This window comes from Varroa destructor, unplaced genomic scaffold (assembly GCF_002443255.2).
Source record: "Varroa destructor unplaced genomic scaffold, Vdes_3.0 BEIS01000002.1, whole genome shotgun sequence".
Lineage (NCBI taxonomy): Eukaryota > Metazoa > Arthropoda > Arachnida > Mesostigmata > Varroidae > Varroa > Varroa destructor.
The window spans coordinates 16327687-16348468 of record NW_019211455.1 but is presented as its reverse complement, the minus strand read 5'-3'; the positions used below and the strand labels follow the sequence as shown (position 1 = coordinate 16348468).

At 42.5% G+C, this 20782-nt stretch overlaps 1 protein-coding gene and 1 long non-coding RNA gene across 5 annotated transcripts in view; one reads left to right on the top strand and one right to left on the bottom strand.

Moving 5' to 3' along the window:
• Positions 1 to 5731, bottom strand: part of LOC147757443 (uncharacterized) — a 55422-nt gene extending 49691 nt beyond the window's left edge. The window contains exons 1-2 of the long non-coding RNA XR_015320542.1: positions 5593 to 5731; positions 3378 to 3543 (exon numbers count right to left, since the gene is read on the bottom strand). This is a non-coding gene — a long non-coding RNA (uncharacterized LOC147757443). The remainder of the gene's footprint in view (positions 1 to 3377; positions 3544 to 5592) is intronic.
• A 738-nt stretch (positions 5732 to 6469) lies between these two features.
• The window catches only part of LOC111244355 (T-box transcription factor TBX10-like), a 36409-nt gene continuing 22096 nt past the window's right edge, over positions 6470 to 20782 (top strand). For 2 of the 4 annotated variants that reach the window (XM_022791364.2, XM_022791363.2), the window contains exons 1-3: positions 6470 to 7527; positions 8838 to 9129; positions 18258 to 18374. In XM_022791364.2, coding sequence (XP_022647099.1) covers positions 7302 to 7527; positions 8838 to 9129; positions 18258 to 18374 — 635 coding nt within the window. In that variant the 5' untranslated portion in view covers positions 6470 to 7301. The remainder of the gene's footprint in view (positions 7528 to 8837; positions 9130 to 18257; positions 18375 to 20782) is intronic. The other 2 variants (XM_022791365.2, XM_086979464.1) reach the window with 2 other exon arrangements.

Sequence of the window (20782 nt, the reverse complement as noted above, 5' to 3'; positions counted from 1 at the left end):
TATGTCGTTTGCGGTCTCTTTGAAGGCATCATGTCCAACGCCGTTCTTTGCGTTGTCTACGCCCATACTTCAGCAGAAATCACTATTCATATAAATATTGTCATCTTGACAAAGTGCAGTTAATGGTCATACACAGGCCGGGCGGATAGACGATAGCAATTTGTATTTTGACAGGATGTTCGCAGTTTGACATTTTAATCAGATTTGCAAAACCTACGAAATGTATTGCTGCTGCTGCTGCTGCTGTCGACTTTAACTTCGAGCTGGGCTCTCCAGGACTCTGTTTCATGACATCGTGATGATGTCTAGGGGGGTCTATGCTCACTGTGCTTATTGTTAGCATCACCTTGGCTGGCGCTCCGAACACGAATGTTGGATCTGTTCAGCGCCGCTTTCAGCCAGGGGGAAAACGAGAAAAAGAAGACGCGATTCAACCAGTAGTCACGCGCTTGCGGTTTTCCCGCACCCCTCTGAGTAGCCGAATCGTCAATTGGTGTAGCGCTGTTGTAATTTTAGTATTTAAAGCAATTTTTTCTCTCTTTCCGTCTTTATTTTAGCCCCTTTGCTGCCATGTTGAAAAATTTGATATTGATACAGTTTAATTGCGCCCCGCTGCAGCCTATACTGAGGGTTAAATATGGGAGAACTGGTCACATCGCACAGCGGGAAATATATATAGAAATTATATGGGTGTCAAGCGAACGCTTATCGTGAAAGCTGATAGGTTTGTAGCAGCCAATGTTATGCAATGCTATCCTAACCATTCCAGGCATATCGCGGAAGCTCACCATGACTGGATTCGTTCGGTTAAACTTTTTCAAACAATTGTCCACGTTCTATTCAACATAATACCAATCAAGACGCTCATAGCGTAAGTGGAAGCATTACCACTAGACATTGCACTGACCCATTCTTGAAACTGTGCTTTGGGAAAGGTGTTTTGTTCTTTTAAAGTTAAACGGTAGTCGCTTAAAGTTGAATTACACGGCGAAAGTATCCGAAGTACCTTTCAGTATTGGGACAATGTACAACTTTCCCATTCGTCTATAAAAATAACGGTTTAACCTCTCGCGTAAGGAGTTCTGGGCGTTACGGTCCATACACGCCAATATAACTAACTGCAAGTGTTTCACGAGACTCAACCATCATAGGCATTGTCCAGTTGCTATTTACGATTTCGTCTCTAGCCGAATTTCCTCTCCTAAATACCATTTCGTTGGGCGCTGTGCTACCCATTGATTCACACGCCTAGTGACCCAGGCTCGCACAAAGACACCCACGGGGACTCACTCATTAAAGCTTGACCGACATGGTGCATATGAGCCTCGTGCTCCCCTCCGCAACCCGCTGAGAAGCCACGATAGATGGATGCGCCAAATGCGAGTCATGAAGACAAAAGCAACTTCCCGTTACTTCTGCATGGATTCTGTGGAATAGTATTTAGTACGATGACAGCAGAACTTTCCAAGACAAGGGGATTTATGCTTGTTGTCGTTGTTGCAATGAAATCGGGATCCGATAAACAAGTCGCTACAGCCTCTGCGGAATAACAGCGTAACACGCTAAGAAGTAGTTAGAATCGCCAAGATTAGGGACGGGAATGATTTAGTTCCTTCAGAGCAGACATCTTTAGGTCGACAGGAAAATGTGAGAGGATCAGAAAGGGTCTGTGTGATCATGGTTTCGTTCTATTTTTGACACTGATCCCGGGTTTCTTCAATTGACCCGGATTGTACTTATTATTACTATACCTTCACTGGTGTATCTATTTAGTATAGTAGCAAACAATGGTCAGACGCTGATTTTTTATGATACTCAATTTGTTCTATAGTATCAAAAAACAAAAATCGCTAATCAGCACTTGTAAATATCAGATCACTGTGGACCAATGAAAGTTTCTAGCGGGAGAAACTTATAACAGTAATGAAACAAGTCAAGCTATGGAATGAGAACTCATCATGGAACCGCGGCACTTATTACTGTTTACGGCTAGAACGAAGACGAGACATTGTTCGCAGCGAGAGCAACTAGGTACCTGAGTCATCAGTAAGGCCCCGTAGAAATTCACAGCGAACAAGAACTTCATAATCTTCGATAGAGAGGAGAGTGAATCAAGTTTTCGTTTCTTGTAGCACAATTACAAGTACAAGCTCTAAATACCTAAACAACTTACGTTATCGATTGATCCATATAAAACACTAAATATCTTCTCAAATTTGTATTATTTCAGCAACATTTTAATGTATCCGAGAAGTAGTAGCGCAATAGTAACGTCATGAAAGACGTGCTAATCAATTCAAGCGAAGTCTCAGCGAGGGCAGAACATCTGAAACTTTGCCCTCAATCATACTAACCAAAATGCCCACTGAGAATCTACTCTGACTAGGGATAACTACAGCTGTTTTAGCGTTTGTGGGCAAGCTAGTAATTCTTCGTGTATCGTCTCGGTAAGCAAAGGGTTTTTATTTTACCCAAACATACGTTTCAGTAGACTCTGACGCACTACGTAGGCGAGCAGTATGCAGTTACAGATGCAATAGAGAGTAAGTGAAAGGGTCGCATTAGGTGACGAAGGCAAAAATGCGTTTTCAGCCTATTCCGCCAGCATTTCCACTTTCTTGAGTATCTTTTTAGCACTCGAAGATGCCACAGTATCTGGGTCCTCCAGATCGACCCTGACCCATGAAGCGATTCTGACCTGTTACTGACTTTACGCTCTTAGCTCCAAGAGATCTTTGAGCCTTCTATAAGGTAGTAGCTTAATACAGAAATAGGATATTTCTGTATTAAGCTACTACCTTAAGCTATCCTGTGTCGATAGAATACGGCTAAGATGTATTCCACTGGTATCGCGGTACGTCTGCCATTCACCCTATGTTACTTTATGGCAGACAAGTCTGAAACGTCGATTCGGGTAAAAGCGCAACGCGGTTATGTCAAAACATTGATGGCTCTAACATCACTAGCCTGAACTAGGGATCAGGTAGAACGCCGTCTGGATTAATGACACTATCACACTCCATTGAAGGACTTATCAGTTTGCATAGATATACACTGCATACGAACCCGTGTTCGGACATCTACAAGAGAGCGTATTGTGTATCATAGAGCCGAAGCTGACGCTGCGAATAACGTATCTACGTCCTACATGTGTAACTGTTTACCATATATAGAGATAACTATCCGCGTATATAGGAACCGTCAATACAATGTTGCCGTCACTGTTTAGACCGGCGTCAAGGGAAATGTACGAAATTATTTCGTATCATTAGCGACTAAATAGGATGAACTTCTCAAAGAAGAATCCTCAGCAGAGACGTTGTCAACTGTGGTTAGTTGCATTCATAACGCTGGTGAGGTTTTCGAATCGAACCAACCTTCATAATGCGCGTTAGCAGATGCAGGAACATAGGACAAAAGTGGAAGTTTCCAAGCATGAGCTATAAATCATTCCCGTAGCAGTGCCGTGACGTGTAGCAGGATATGTGAGCTGACAGCAATCTATGAATGAGTCAGCGGACTCACACAGGTCGCGGACTGAGTCTGAATATCGCAAAACAGAAACAGATCACATCAAATTCGATAAGTAAGGGTACAATCTAGTCGCCTTCAGGCCCTAGCCAATTATCACTATACCACTATTCAATATATTCTAACAAACCGTATAGCACAGCAAATACCGGTCCGACTAAGAAGCATGCCGAGGTTAGATGTATCGAGCATAAATGTTTAGCAGATCTCCAGTTTGCAAGCTATTTCCAGGACGCTATTTTCAGCATTGGGTCTGCAAGTTTCCACTAAGAGCTACGTCGGGTATCGTAAACATTGCTCTTGCTGGTTAAGCTTAATGGCGAAAAAAAGCTCTTTCCTTAGCCGACTGTCGGCTTGAAGTGCCTCATAGGCATTTCTGGCTCTGAAGCCTTTTGGACACTACTTCGAGAAAACATGGAGTACGTCAATCTTGATGATAGTTTTAGTCGAAGTGGTACAAACTCCACTGATTGGCTATCTCCTTGGACCGAATTCAATCAAGCATTACGTTTTTATTTTTATCCTACATACATAAGGTATGGTTGTTTGTCCCTATGGAGCACCACCTAAATACCGGTAATCTTAATCTATACGGGCTGTCCAATACATTAGAAGGCTGGCTGATCCTCTACTCTATTTCACTACGCCGTGTTAATTGTCCAATTGTTTTGGCGCCCCCATTTCAAACGGCACGCTGAAGTTCTTCACCGTGCTTCGTCCAGCTTAACTCAGGGCAATGCCGTTTAAACATAGAAGTCGTTTCAGTTTTTTACCACAAAAGAAATATAACCTAATCTAAATTTGTACATAATAATGGTTTTCTTTTAATTAAATAAAGCTAACCTGACTTACTACGCTAAGTTAACTACGCAGTTCGCTGTGTCAGGTGTACTGCGGCTGAAGGGTAAAAGACAGAGAATATATGGAATGTCAACTTTCTTCCTTCAAAAAAGCCAGTCCTAATATGTTTCGCTTCCTTTCGAACTCGTTGTTGAGATGAAGAAGCTTATATAAGGATTCCAGCACATAAAGTAGTGAGCGATCGTTTTTTTTAACCTACATATATCTATTCGGCTAGCATTCTAAACAGATATATCATTACCTTTTTCCCTATAAAATCGGTTAAAGCGTATAGAACTGTAGTAAGTATAAATAGAAGCATTGTGCTATTACAAAGCATTTTGATCTTGCTTTTCTAGGCTTCAATTGAAAAATGAGAAGTATTGAAATCAACACGATGAACATCGCCGACGAAGCCCAAAAGCACTGGCTCATTATTATATCGCTATCTATGTCAAAACCCGGGCTAACTTCCGATGCTCCGTGCCTCTATTGAATCAGTCCGATTAGTACACCCCTCCTCCCCTTTCTCTCGCAATGATTACATCAACTTTTCTAATCGTCCATAACTATTCTGTGATGCCAAACGATTGGGTTTAGTTATATAGTGGCCGTCGCCCCAGATAGTTATCACAATGCTACAATAGCGTGAAGTTGCCACAGGCCAACGTCGAGATAAAGGGTTAACTTGATAAGAGTTCATTGACTTGTCAGATTCTGTTTATGAATGGTGCTTCTTGTGCGAGGCAACATTACGTGTGCAAGGAGCACGTGTCTGTCTCCTTTCAGACCTACCTATCTACTGAAGTCGACTGGAGAGGGAGTTGCATGTTTGGCATCTCATGCGGTTTACGCGTGTTATCATCAAACTTTTATGGCTATTTATGTTTCCATTCACCGCTATGGGTGTAGTGATAGAAAGAGATAACAGTCTTGCAATCTTCACGAATGGAGATGCTAAGCGTGCCGATTCATAGCGAGATGCTGCACAGTGATGCCGCATGGCCACATGAACCTAGTCAACCAATCGACCTAGCAGTAGGTTTTCTTCAACATATATGAACTCGCTTACTGTAAAAGATACTTCTCAGCTAATCAAAGTATATAACCATTATATATATCGCTGTACTATAATTTTCTATCAGGCGTTTAATACCTGCACTAATAGTGGTCAAGTCATCTTTGTTAGATTGAAAAATCAAATAAAGAAGAGCTACTCACGAAATTCGCTGGGTTTATAAATCACTGAATGACTTATACCGTCGAGCTTGCACAATATAACGTACGATTTGGAGAGTGTCGTTCGGTATCTGGCGCCGCTACTTCGCCCGGCAAATATAACATAATAAGTGGCCTCTAATTTTTCTCCCATATCTAAAACGTTTACTATATGACATAAATGCTATAAGCCGCATTGACGGTCATCCGTACGCCCTTTCGCAAGTACCGTCATAACAAGCATATAAATATCGCTAATCGATAGAAAGGCGAAGCGACACGGTTCTCGTAGTTTGAGAACAAGCTCAAGACGTTAACAGCTAATTGATGTTCGATGTTAGAAAATCTGTTGAAGTCTGCAACATTTTATATCTTTCAGCACCGACTCGAACCTTATGAGTTATAGTCTCTCTATCTTTAAGCTTACGAACAAGCAGCTCAAGTTCACCCGCCCAAAGTAAAACGGTGCGCGGTGGTATGTCCAGCTTTGTTGTTGCCCGAGTCATGTTGACTGGCGAGTCCCGGTTTCGCCGTGCTAAATACACAGTCGTTGCTTCTGCAATCTGCTTTTGTTCACCATAGCTTTCTGTTTCGCACTGCCTACGGCCTTGCCCAGGATCTCTCATGCAATGCCACTACTAGCCATCTTTGAAACCGTCGTTACGAATCTAAGTGTATTCGTTCAGCCAACAGAGTGCGCGAGGAACTCGTATAGCGGATAATCTTAGACGTATCGAAGCGTCATTGGCTGCATATGTTTTGTTCTTCCCTCCACCAAGTCCACCACGGCATAAAGGCATCAACAAGTATGTCACTCAGCGTCTCAATAGCCTCTCGGTTCCTGTATTTAAGAACTGGTCTGTAGGTGGCGGTAGACACGTCAGTCCTAACACAGTGGGTTTCCGGTGGGAAGTAGACACGGCGTAATGTCTGCTGGGTGAGCAGTGTGCCAAACGCGTCTTGAGTTCGAGATTTGGCTACAATAACATCATATTCAGCAACTCAGGCTTTGGCGGCCCGAAGAATGGCCTCTGCAGTAGCAGTCACTAGGCTCGTGCTTCCGTACACTGCGTGGGTGTGTTCTGTTCAGGCACCGCCTTCCAGCAGGCCCCAGGCACCTCCCATCTCTCGCCAAGCAGCTTCTGTCTTCCAGAGTAAAGCCGTGACAGGACATCTTGGAAGATCTTCCCAGGCGCGACCTGAATTTTCTCTCTGTCATTTAGCCGGCCAACCCGCGACAACACAGATACTCGCCTGCTGATTCCCCGGAAACATAGCTATACTGTACACATGCTAATTAGAGGTACGCTGAAACATTACAGTAACAAAATTATTAGACACTGAAGCTGTGTATACGGCTCATAAACAAAGTTCTCCAATTATTATCTCAAGTTATTATTACGCTTGTGGAAGTCTGACAGAACCTAGATATCGATGTTCTGGTTACCTGAGTTGACGTGTTCGTGTACGTGATATGTACGTGAAGTTGTGCGCCGATGAAATTTTCGCTAGAAGTTTATGAATCCGCTAATTCGTGGATTAACGAAAAACCAGTGAGTGCTCGGTGCGACAAACCCAAGGACCGTTTGCCAGTCGAGAAAATTTCGATTGGAAAAACGAAGTCAAAAGAACTTCGCTGGCTGTAGTCGAAGCTTAGTGATTATAGCTAATAGCTGAATTTGTTAGTAGCGGCCAATCCTGCCGACGACCCAATGGATCATATAACCATACCTTCGACCGCTTCAGCAGGGAATGTGTTCTCAATTGCATCACTGATGGCCTTCCGCTGCCTTGGCGATGAGCCAGGACAGCCGGCGTCCGGTTCTGACCAGAACCAGTCGGGGTCAACGGATGAATGTAGTGCCCTTAATCAGGACTATCAGGATTACTATAGACTACAACAGCAATATCATCCACATTTTCCTGCTATGCATACAGGTAATTAAACGACTTAGTTGAAGCAAGGGCTATTAGTACTGAGGAAGGAAAAAGGCAAAAATTAGGGAAAATTCTAATTTCTAGTAACGTATTAAACCTTTCATTGGGTGCGGGTACGGTCCTGATTCTCAAAAGAAAAAAATTTCTGCTCCGGCCTGCAAAAACGATTTTGCAACAAAACAATGCAATTTTCACTACCGATGGGTTAAGAAGGTAATAAAGCAAAGTTGGTCTGAAGCACCGCACAATACTCTATAAACTTGGCGTATCCAAGAATATCGAAACGATTTGCCTCGTTCTAGTTTCTTCTGTAAGATTTTGAGTTATTCTAACAAGATCTTTCAGGAACGGGATGTTAAATAGCCTAGCGAGCTACAATGTGGGAGGTGTAACTCTTGTAAGGTACAACGTAGTAATATAGCGACATTAGAACGCGCAGAGTGTAGAAAATTAAGATCACCTTTCGTTAATTAAAGTTATTTTAGTTTAAGCAAGCACCATTTTTAGCTACCAATGTCCTAAGAAACTTTGAAAATTATCTAAATATATATAACCATTTTCTATTAAACTAGTGTAAGGTCCGCCTAAATGACAGCACATTCAGAAAGTGACTCATATTTGAGAAGTGAGGGGAGATTGTAGCATTGTGCGTATCGTTATTCAAAGAGAGCTCGACCGCAGTGAGGCCATAGCAGTTATCCACGGTTTTGTTATAGGTAATCATCGATGGTTGATCAGAACCATGATTATATATATACACCGAACTATATGTTTACATGGTTAAGTTTCACCTCAAGACGGGTTAGTTCACTTAACTTCTTTGGAATATCAACAATAAATAACGTTCCCCTTTGCTTTGGCCCATGTCGTCCTTGGAGTATTCATGTAATAACACTTAATGTAACAGTTTTTATAAAAGGCAAGTTGGCTTTAGGCTGTCTCGAATAGTGTAGTTGGAACTGGCGAACCTGTCGTATAACAAAAAAAAATACTATGTACTCTGTTTCCCTGAAATTCAACGGAAATCGCACGTTTAGTCGATCATCATATTCAGTTTTCCTCTTGCCAGCTCCTCGCGGGCGTCTTTTACTTCGCTAGCGTTTGTCCCTTTGCAATCCATAAGTACGCCTTAAAAGGTCTCGTAACTTGGATTTCAAGCGTTCTACTTATGGTTACCCAGACAACTTACAACATCATTTCTCGCGGCTTCTCTCGATTCATGTCCTGTTGTCTGATGCGGGTAGAATAAAAATCTAAGAATCATTTTATTCTTGGTTAAGAAATAACTGTCTTATGCCCTGGATTAACAGAGTCTTCGATGGCAGCGGCCATATGTAAACCGTCAGAAACGCAATCGTGCCCTCGGCTGCCCGTTTTACCCTCAGAACCATCGTGTACCCCAGCACCTCTGCACGAACGCTTGTTGGCATCAGCTGAATCAGTAGGCAGTGAAGAAGTTTTCGCAACGGGCAGCTCTGAGGGCATCCGCGAAAAGCCGCTGCATCCTCGCCTCTCAACAGTACACTGCTGTCTCGAGCAGAAGCCTCTATGGGATGAGTTCCATCAACTCGGGACCGAAATGATTGTCACCAAAGCTGGGAGGTAAGAAAGCAGACTGACTCACAGATGGCCACGGAACTTCGTATGAGCTAATGGAGCCGAGAAGAAACATTAAACCATATCAACTGCTAGCGATGCAACAAAGCTAATTTTTTTGGTAATTACTTCACTAATTGTAGCTTGATCTATTCATGAAATTATGAGTCGGTAACCTAACTTGTTAATAATGGCCTTGTAAAAGAGGAAGTGCATGCCTCAGGATCCTACTAGCTATTCGGTTGATTTTGAAAATAGAAGTTAGCTTTTCCTTTTAAACTTGACAGTGTCTGAATGTAGCATAACTCTGGGTGTTTTTGCTTATTCGCCATCTTCGTCTTGTCATAATTCATCGAGGATTTGTTTTGGTTCCATAGAAGTCGAACTATCGATTCGATAAGGACAAATCGACTAGCCGTCCTTGTGTAGCAATACCTCGATCATTTATTAAAGTCTTGTACGAGTACTGAGCAATCTGGAAAAATATTGAGAAACGGCAAGCGTATAACATAATACCCTACACGAGTAAATGGTGAAGAACAAAGCAGTTCTCTCTCAAAGGTCTCTCGTGCTCTTGCCCCATGAGGTCGGTCCTAAGTATACATGCGATTGCAGCTTCGGTAAGATCTCCGATTTCTGTGCGCTAATTCTCAAGCCGCCAACAGCAGCGCTTGTATCTCCATCTAGCTAACAACGCCCCCGTAGCTGTGTACTATGTAGCGGCGAACGTCGCGGGGCATTGTTGGTAAGATAAGCGGTTATCTTTGGTCTAATTTTCAGTTATACAATGGCTATACGTAAAACGGTTGACTGTGAATTGGACAATCGGCGGCCTGGCATCATATGGAAACTTTGTTCCTATGGGATGTTAAGAACCAGCACGTAAAAGCTGTTCACGTAAAGTGTACGAACATTTTACGTAGGCACTGTTTAGCGTCTCAATGATATATAAACCTATGCTCTAGTTATTTTTTTTTGTTTGTTATCTGGTAAGATGTGTCGAAACTACTCTTGTGTTCGAGTTGCTGGCACCGAAAAGTACAATCACCATTTAAAATAATTGTATTATTAAGATGATCACTTCTGAATAAAACGTGCACAATTCACAAAAGCACACTGCACATCAGTATATAAAATTATTAGCGAATTAAGTCGCGGAACAACCCAGGACAGATTCTCACATCCTTCCTATTTATGTTACAATGTCGCAGACGACAGTTAAGTTGCAATCCTTGCGCCTTCATGGTTGCAAGCACAGTCGTAAGCAGGTCACGTTATCGTTAGGCAAGCGATCCATCCGAGTCAAAGTGTCGTTACGCACCTGGGGACCTCACCGCGTGGTCTCTCGTTCCGTCGCCCTTCGCCACTCAAGTGGCATGTACCCGCACCCGTTACCATTATCTCCCTTTTGTGGTCCTATTCGACAAGTGGGCAAACAGGATTACACAAAACAAAACAGCGGCATCCTACCTTTCATGGCAGTGCAACGAAAAAGCCCCATCGTTTTACCATTGTCAAAGAACATTCATGCCAACGCTAGCGGCCATATACGCTACCGTGGATCGGAAAGGAACAATGGCTGAACGCGCGGTGCCGCAATGGGGAGGACCGAATTGGGCCTGATGTGGCGAGCTCTGGCTTCGTAGTGAACCGGCCCGTGACCACATAAGGCTTGACTACTCTCCGCCCCCCGTTTCCCGGTCCGTCGAAGTGTCTTTGGCATTCACTGCGAATCGGTTCTGACAGGTTAGGAAGGAAAGCAGGTAGTAGAGCCAGGGAACGTGGACAACGTTTTGCGTGATCACCCTCTGTGTGGCGGTACGAACAGTATGTGCCCTGGACGAAATCCGCACTCGAATACCAATTGATTTTTTTCCCGACACCCACGTTAAGCCCCGATGCCATTGAAGAACGGGCAAAATGTGACTATCTTGATGGCGCCCGAATAGTCAGCACCCTGAGCAATATGTGTTCAATCTTTTAGAAAAAAAACCTTACACGCTAACGAAACGCTTGTTAGAGCAACGGATCTTTGTAATCTAACGCAAACGTATCATATGTGAGCATGTAAATATATCGAGGCTCGAATCGATGAACATCGTTTTTTTCGTCCGACGCGACGGTGCTACTACTAGCCAAAAATATTAGTTGGTTGGCTGGCATGCTGATCGTGCCATTTTCAAGATCCTCAATCTAGAAACTGGCCGAAACTAGAATCGTTGTCAAACGAATGTATCAGGACCTTCTCAATTTTCACTGCAGCCATAGGTTGTTTCCTTATCTGTGTCCTAAAGTATGTGCCAAGATCCGAATCATGCATTAATGAGCCCGGCTATTCGTTGTTTTACGCTGTTAAGCGTATATACTCCACAGTTATTGACCGTTGATCATCAATAACGCGTTCTGTTGGCGTCTTCTTCCACAAGCTTGTGGATCAAATTAGGGATCGAGCTCTACGTGTATATGTGAATACGTGCCTGTATGATAACTCTAACCGCTAACCTGTATGTAATTCGTAATAAAAAACGAAACGTTTCAAACAATCAACCGACTGGTTTTTCTTGGCACGGGCGGAGGAAGGCGTACATTCTGCGCAGCAAAGGGCGAATGCAAGAATATCTGTACTGTCAAAAAAACGTCCTTATTTAATGAACTGCCATACTTTCTCCTAAAGCCTATGCATCTGGGCATTATGCAAGTATTTTCGATACAAAGTATCTGCAGGCTCGGACAGCTTTGTCAAGTGAACTTGGATCTTTACGTTTATGTCACTCAACATAGTAGAAAGTTCACCATTATGAGATGTTTAGCCATCTTATAAATGCTTTTTCAAATATAATTTTTCGAAGGTCACTGAATCATTTATAATTTTTATTTATTATTATAATTTATAATAATTAAAACAACCAACGTATATATATAAATAGTGAAGCTTTTTTTTTGATAATCATCGGCCAACGCGTTCCCTAAACTTCTTTTGCTACAACCAGAAACGGCGGTCACCGTACGCTTTAAATAGCTCGCCATTTGCTTTTATTCTTTCGTTTCACAAGCCCGTTCGTCAAGCATGACGTTGCATGTCTGCTAGCTGGCATGATATGGTATAACCCTGCGAGTTTGTCTACCGCAGGATACTCCGACACGAGCTACGGAAGTGGACCTGCAAATTGAACCTCAATGAATGGATAAATTTGTTTGGAAATAACGGTCAGGGTCAAAACAGAAGAAACCGTTCTTAGCTTGCTGTCTTTGCCTCCATATTCTCATCGAATGCAGCGCCTATCTCTGCGCCACGTTGAGTTCTCTGTCCGTTAGTTCCTACTTCACGTGTTAGCCAATTTTTTACTCTCGACGTATCCACAGGCATACATATAGCGGCCTTTCGGCGAGAGACAGGGAGCTTTCCGTCGTCCATAGAAAGTGCCCTCGCTCCTCATAACTGCTGTGAGGGTTCCATATTACAGGGAAAGGAGTTCGCAAACGAGATCGCAGAGATAGTTAGGAGATCAGCCATCGGCAGGCTGCCCAAGTGTAATAGGGGATTTTGCTTCTCTATTTCATCTTGACTATACCCTTGAGACCGTACGGAGTCTCAGGAGAACTCCGACTCAATTAGGCAGGGGGAGCCCACTCAGACAGGAAGAGTCGACGGCCGAGACGACGACTATACTCACCGCTTCTCCTGCCTTTGGGACTCACTGGCACTGCTGCTGTTGTTGTTGTTGTTGCTGCTGTTATATTCGTTCGACCTTTCTCTTTTTTGCTTTACACAAGACGACCAACGAATGTAAATTGATGTAGCTACAAACATACACACCATATGCGCAAGTATTTAAGTTCCATTCTCGTACATGTGCATATAAGAACATTAGTGGAAATTAGAGAAAAATGACGACCTTATGCATCTGCATAAGGTCTGCTTATCGAGCAATGCAGTCTGATTTTAGCGTATGGATGGAATATGAACCCCTCACAACGGGGCGGCCCAAAATATATGTAAAATTTGCTATATTCATATAGCACTCTTGGTAGTGACTGTAAAGTATCTTTCTGTACGATGGACCATAAAACCAATTAAAAGAAGTGTCCCTGACATCTAAGTAACCTGTCCTGCGTAATCTGTAAATGCGAGGTTCATTTACATACTGGCGTACGGCGTCGTGTCCAACTTTTGGGTGTCTGAATGGACGAGGAAAGCTCAGATCATTGTACACGCGTCTGTCAAGCTTAACCCATCAAAGTGGATTTCGTTTCAAATGGACAGATTGCTAGCACGCAAAAACTACAACTCAATAGTCATGCTTCGTTCCTTCTTGAAGCCATATTAATTTAACTATAACATACCATATAATTATCAGAATAATAACTATCATTATTATATCGTTTATTGTTTACAAGCAAAATGTTTGTTATTTCCCTCATAACGGAAGTGGTGCCAAAGCCTTGAGAGGTTACCGGCTGTGTAGCTGATTCTGTTACGTATGCAATTTCGTTGCAGTTTTGTTCACTATGTACAACAGATGTTGTGCTCTGTCATGACCGCGCCAGCATTATGGCAGCGGTGGAGCCGCTTGAAGCAATCCTGTATGAAGCACTTAACCTAGGATGCTGGCTGTGATGGCTTTGTGATGAATTAGATACACGTTTTGGCCTATGTTGTACGCTCAGGGTTGTTTGGGGGCCTTGTGCCGTCGTGCTGTGGAAGACGCCTGCCTGATCCTTTTGCGAATACGACATTTCTAGATGGAAAACACAACGAGCGCAACAATCAAGATGCACTCGAAACCCTTCCACCGAAGTGAGTTCGTATCGTACATCAAGCGTTCGATCTATTTTCAAGATGCAGTACACGTAAAGCTACTGGACTACACACATTTAAATTTTGGCGGGTCAGTTGTCAGGCCAGCAGACCTGGTATCGACCTGCTTCGATTGGATTATTATACCTAATTTTTCTAGGAGAAACGTCGCAGTGATTGTAAATTGACAGTTGATTTAAAGTGGTATAGCTGGAGGCTAGCCTAAAAGGAGGGCGTACACAAGATAGGCTGTTGGCTATGGTCTCGATTTGCATATGCCTTAAAGAAGGACATCGATGATAACTCTCGGTAGGCGAATTTCTATGACAGCGTAGCACGTGTGCGCGACGAATCGCTGCTTGGTTCAATATTGAATTCAGATTTGATGGGATCCAGGTATATTATTATAAGCCGCTTTAGAGATAACGCTGTTTTTATCGTCGATAGGTTAGCTAGATTTTATCTGTTGCCTCATCTATTTCAGCTTTGCCTTTTGATTTTCCTTGACGAACGATCCATATTTTCCAATACCTATTTTTCCTTCATGCATATATAAAAATAATACTTGATTGTTGTTACTGCCAAGCATACGTGATTTGTTTCATGTTGCGTTGCACCCTTTGCCATGATATTGGATCTGTCGTCTGTGGGGTATTTGAATGTAAATGGTAGCCATTAGCTGAAACGTGCAGTTCCAGCACTTTCTCGTTAGATTTCGATGCGACTTCAAGCAATAGGGAGTATTAACGATGATGTAAGCCAAACCCCGCTCCATCCCAGGAGAAACTGGAACCTTTTGTTACAGCCACGCAAAACTTGTTTACTAAAAATGTTCTAAAAATGAAACGATGCCTAACGACCTGAAGAACGGACATAACACTCGAACGCATTTACCTGATAATGAAATAATTATACTAGACAATAACTTTTATACGACAAATAAAAGCTATCGTCAAAAAAATAATAACCAGTGTCGTTCGTAATAAACGGCGCGTGTCGAACTCTATGGCATCAGTTAAAAATCGAGCTCCTGAACTTATTTTTAGGGACGAAGTTCACTGTGTGGTATGGTTTTCCGGATCATATGAATACATACAAGTTACGCCAGATTCAACAAGCACTATGAACCCCATTTGAGAGACAAGTCAATAGCTTGTGTCGAGAAGAAATGCACAAGAGGCAATTTATAACATGCATCCTCAAGGCTATGCCTAGTTGAAAAATAAGCATAGTAATGTCCGGCTAACCGAAAAAATATGACATTAAATGGGCGAAGTCCCACTGCAAAGTACATTAGTAAGTCAATGGATTTTTTTGGCAGAAACAGATTTCGTAAGCCCAGTGGAAATACCCCGTTTGTCCGATAGCTGAATCGAATGGTTCACGGTTCATCAGCCGTCGTGAAGAAGATGGAACTGTTGTTATGCGGTAGACTAAGTCGGCCTTTCGCTCTTTTATCGGACTCCACCGGTTTGCCTAGAGCGCGCTAGATCTAAAGAAAAGATTTACCTCCTATGCCTACGGAACAGATTTTCACTGCTGCAGAATAGACCACGGCCACACTACACTGGGCTGAAAAATATATATCTCCATACATTTCGTGGGTAGGTTTAAAGATGAACTATTTATTTCTTGTGGACAAGCTCCAAAAACATTGTACCGAACACGATAGCAAGCAGAGTTTCAAAATTATGAACGGCAATGTTGTACAAGTCTGGAGCGTCGATAGTCTAAAGCTCTTGGAGGACCGAATGGTCCCATAACTTTGTTACTATTCTGGGTAGCCGGGCCGGACCCAGCTGAAATTCTAGGTATATGTGTAATTAAGGATTCGTCACTTAAAAGCACTCTAAGCTTTTCAAAAACGGTTTTTCTCTTCCTCTTTAATATAGCTACGCATAACACATGAATATGGCGCGCCATGTACCAGATCTATTCATAAAGCAGTTATATCCGACCGACGGTCTCTAAAGGAAATCTGTAAACAAAATACGACGCTAGCGTTGTAAAATATTACTGTTTCTCCCGCCAAGAATCGTCATAACGATATTTACGGTATTGCCAAGCTACTTTTCGGCCGTAACAATACCCAAATGTCTATCTGTGTGATAATGCATAACCACTGGGTCCTGAATATCATGCAGTAATGCAAAATATATATATATACAGGTTCGATTTTACGTTGTCACTTCACTGGGACGGTGAGTTAAAATGCGAACGCATAATGAATGGTCAGTCGAGGCTCGACGAAGCAGATATCCTGAGCTTTGAGATAAAACATACATATTTGCAGATATATCTGGATAGACTCATGAAAAGCCCAAGTCTGCAATCAAGGCCTTACCACTGAGGCAGGTGCAGTGACGAATGTCAGTCACGCTGCGCTATCTTGACTTCCTATCTGACATACATCTTTAGCTAGTCTTATCAGCTGTTACCCTGTGTTCTATATGTATAACAGAACAGCGTAGTTCGCCTACTGGCTCTGTCTTTGTCACCCTACAATCAGCAGTTTTAAGGGCTTGAGCTGCCATTTCGACCCGCTACCTGGCTTTGAATGAGGTTCTCCGCGCTCTTTTCTTTTTTCATCGTTGTCTATTTTACATAAATAGACCAGCGCAAGTTGCTGCGTAATACAATTTGGGTACGGATGAATCTGGCGAATAGCTAACTGCTTGAATGATAGAGGTTTTTTCATTTGAAAAATCGCGCGCGAACTGTAATAATCTTACAGATAAAACCTGAACAAAAGTATTGCCCTTTAAAGCACATCAGCAACAGTGACAACGATTTCGGTACCGTAAATTTTCGTAGCCTATTTAATCGGTAAAAAGGAAAATTTGTTAGCATCTGCCGAACGATAGACGAAACATGGACCATTTCGACTACATTTCTTGTTTTTTTTTCAAACATTTTACATTTCTTGCTGTACAGAAACATTAGTGTGCAGCCCTTCAGCACGAATGCGTGTTTGTTGTAGTATAAAACTTTGCAAAGTCATTTCGTGTGCAGGTAATAGTCTGATCGATGGGACTAACGACGATTGCGTGTCCCGTTGTTGTGGCCATCCTCGAACTTCTACTACGACCCGCTGACTCATTGTCAAGCGCCTTATTTACACCTAATTTCAAATCGCTCTTGTTAAGGTCGTTATGGCTGCTACTGCTGCTGCCGCTGTTGTTTTGGGCATTGAAAGAAATGGGTTGTTCGCTCATTTCTGTTAGCCGTCTTGCTTTTTCCTTTAGAGACATTTTTCTCAATCTGGAAATTCGCCACGCACCGCTTCTGTCAATGACATTATGAGATAGGATGCACGATGCAGGCGAGAGGTTGGCGCCAGCTTCGGTCCTACAGGACACTGTGCGAGGGGACTAAGGATGAAAAGTTGAGAACAACTTACCGTTTTAGCTGTCGAAAGTTCCTCTTGTTGCCTGTTGGCCGCTGGCTGCCAATAATGGCTGTTTAGATGCAGGGATTTTCCGCTTTAAGGGTTGCTGCAACAAGACTGCATGTACTGCGTTATTGATTGCAGCTGACAAGCTTGACCGACGTTTTCATATGCCTGCATGCATATATATCTAATTGGTAGCTTGAAACGAAAGCTGAATACATCGTGAGTCCTTTAAAATTCAGAACGCGGCTAAGTGTTAATATATTACTTAACTGATAACTGCGCGCGTTTGTCAAAAATAACATGCGGACATCAACGGACACACGTATAAAAGGCAAACAAAATCTCAGCTGGGTGTGGCATATAGAGACTAAACATATAAGAAAATGCTGCAATAAAGATCAGCGGGTTGTATGCTGGGTCAACAAAGACGAGATGACAGCTCCGATCCACAACAGATACTCAGTATAACCAATTATCTTATCAATTTTTGTACTTTGCCCAAACTCGAGCCTTCGTTTTGTGCTGGCGAAACTCTAAAATATACCCAAATTATATTTCTTACATCAATATAAATCATTCAAATTATTACTATCAATACATCGGAGAAATCAAGCGCGTCATGCCGCGAATAGTTTTAGGTTATGGTTTCAGCCCGTCCACTCCTGCAAAAGGAGCTGTACGGCTATTTCGTCCACGCAGTCTGACGGCCGAAGCTTAGCTGGGACAAGAGACGTGAGGTAAATGGGCTAGAAATGGCGAGCTTCGAAAGCTGACCTCATATCTCATTATACGCAAATAAGCTGCATCATTATTTTTATATCGATTCATTTTATACGACAGTATATAGTAAAATATATTTAGTACTAATATCGGTTTAGCTATTAGAGTTAGTATACAATTGCTTCATGTAGTATTACTGTGTAATCTCCTTGTCCATTTCAGGCGAATGTTTCCAACGTTCCAAGTCCGCCTATTCGGTCTCGACCCTCAAGCAGACTATATGCTTCTGATGGATTTTACTCCAGTTGACGACAAACGCTACCGTTACGCATTTCACAAGTCAGTATAGTATAACATTCAAGTATTGTTTACCTAGGATCGCATCCTAATCAAGACCTACCGCATACATATAATCAAGAAGCACAACGTAGCTATGGGTATAATTAGCCAGCTGTGCATGTTTCACGCCAAAAGTATATCGTACTAGTGAGTCGTTGCCCGTTCCTAACGCTCCGACTGCTACTGAGAGATAAATCGAAACGATATAAATTAAAAGTCGTCACACGTAAACTCTATGACTCTTGGATTGCCTGATATAACCAGAAAATTTGCAGCAGCTTCAAACCAATTGTTTACAACGGCTTGTGATAAGAGACGTCGATAGGGGGAATTAATAAAGAACTTTTCCGCCTTCTCGGCTCGGTCCTTCCTCTTCATAGGTGGAGGTTTTTCCCCAAAGTTATACGCCATCAATGACATAACAGTGACGCAAAACAGAAACTTATGTGCCAACCGGGCCGAAACAAGAATGACACTAAGCAGACATAAAGACCTACATTAGTTATCGTTACGATAGCCCGACAGATACAATATTATGATTAAAGGGGCGGTAGGTTGGATGTTGTTGCATTACCCATCTATCTTACTGACAGTACTAATACTAATTCTTGATAATGCAAGTTACTTTCTAATTATTCATTGAGAATCGGTATAATGCTACGGTAGGGCATCAGTCAGTCGAGCTGGCAATGCGCGGGCCAATTTCGGTTTCCGTTGATGAATATCTCGTCAGAATAAACTTCAATTAGGTCATCGATGGGCCCAATGGATCCCTAGGAAGTAGGACAAACAATTCATCGGAAAGCAACTAATTCAGAACACCTGAGTATTGAGTGCTTCAACCACTCTGAAAGCTAGTCTTGAAGCTTGATGCTAGTGGTAATCGCTTTACAAACTCCGACAAGACAAATTTCTTCAGCTAAAGAGTGTTGTACGGCCTGATTCAATTAAGTCAGACCATGTTCTCTGCAAATGAAGTTGTAATCTGCTTATTATCAAAACAGTACAACCCCACTAGCGCTATTTATCGATACGAATTGAATAGTAATCAATGAAGTGCCACTGAAGTCATTCCGTCGACATTATTCAGTATTTTAAACGGGGGTTTTATCTCAGGTGCTTATCAGGGTATATTCAAATAGTGAATTGGCTTTATTATGCTCTGGAGAGGCCCCAAAGCACTCATAATGGCCGTCGATGAATTTCTGTTAACGAAGAGAAACGCAGTGAAATTGTATATTCATTAGTATGGGACGTTAAGTCCAATTCCGTTGAGTACAGGAGGTTTTGACAGGCACTCGTAGAAAAGACTCTGGCACTCACTACGGTGCTAGCAAGCCGCAATCAGCTTAGACAAACAAACCAATCAGACAAGAAGAGGCTTCTAAATTCACTAAGATCTCACTCGTCTATCTGACGACTCGTTTCAGGACACTCAAAAATCATCGAAGACAATCGTTCGGAAAAGTAATTCATAGAAACAAGGTTCAATTAATGGCAATAGGACCCTTCTGGGACATAAACATTTCCCTATGGAACTGTAATGGCGCCTGGGCGCGCTATTTCCGGCACCACTCCTCAGCCCATAAGGCTTCGATATCGAATGTTTCCACAGCTAACATGATACGGCAAGCCAGACAGATTGGTTAGGCGAACCACTGAAGGACGCTTTGGTCTTATAAGATAAATCTTTTTATAAATTAGTATCATTAATGCTTAAGGATCAAACTCCCGTCATCCTAACGGTTACGTCATCTAGCGCAAGGTCAGCCAATGGGCAACTCAGCCTTTCCAAAAAGAGTTGCCAATAATGTGCTTACAAGGCACCTAATGCGTGTCTTGCCTAGCGTTACGAAAGCTCCTGTAGACCAATTCTGTTAAACCCCTTGCCGAGCTCCTGCTTTCTTTACCAAAATGCGTCCTAGAAGATGAAGGGTGCAGCCATAATTTAACCAGGCCCGATACAGCAATGGAAAGCTACGCGTTAGACTTTTCGTTTGTCTACTGAGGTCGTAATGCCGTTCTACAATCGTTTTAAGCTAAGCTACTAACATTTCATTAAAGATAAAAGAGGAGCAAGGGCTGTTCTTCCCGAAACATAAACATTCACGAAAAAAAATTTTCGTTGAGATTTTTCTCCTAATTTCTATCTGAAGCACTATCTGAAGAAACTCGGAGTCTAAGTCGGAGCTTGTGAGGCACCTCAGGCCGAGCGCCTGCCAGAAAAGCAGATTGCTTTAAATGCTAAAAAAAGACTCATCACAAGAAAAGCTGTACCTGCTGGCAAATGCCTTCTAATCGTTTCAAAACAAATACTATCCCTCCTGACCAGCTCCACGTTCACCTTAAAAACACGTTAACTTCAAAAGACACGATTTTGACCTCGAGTCTTGATGTCCAAGTGACGG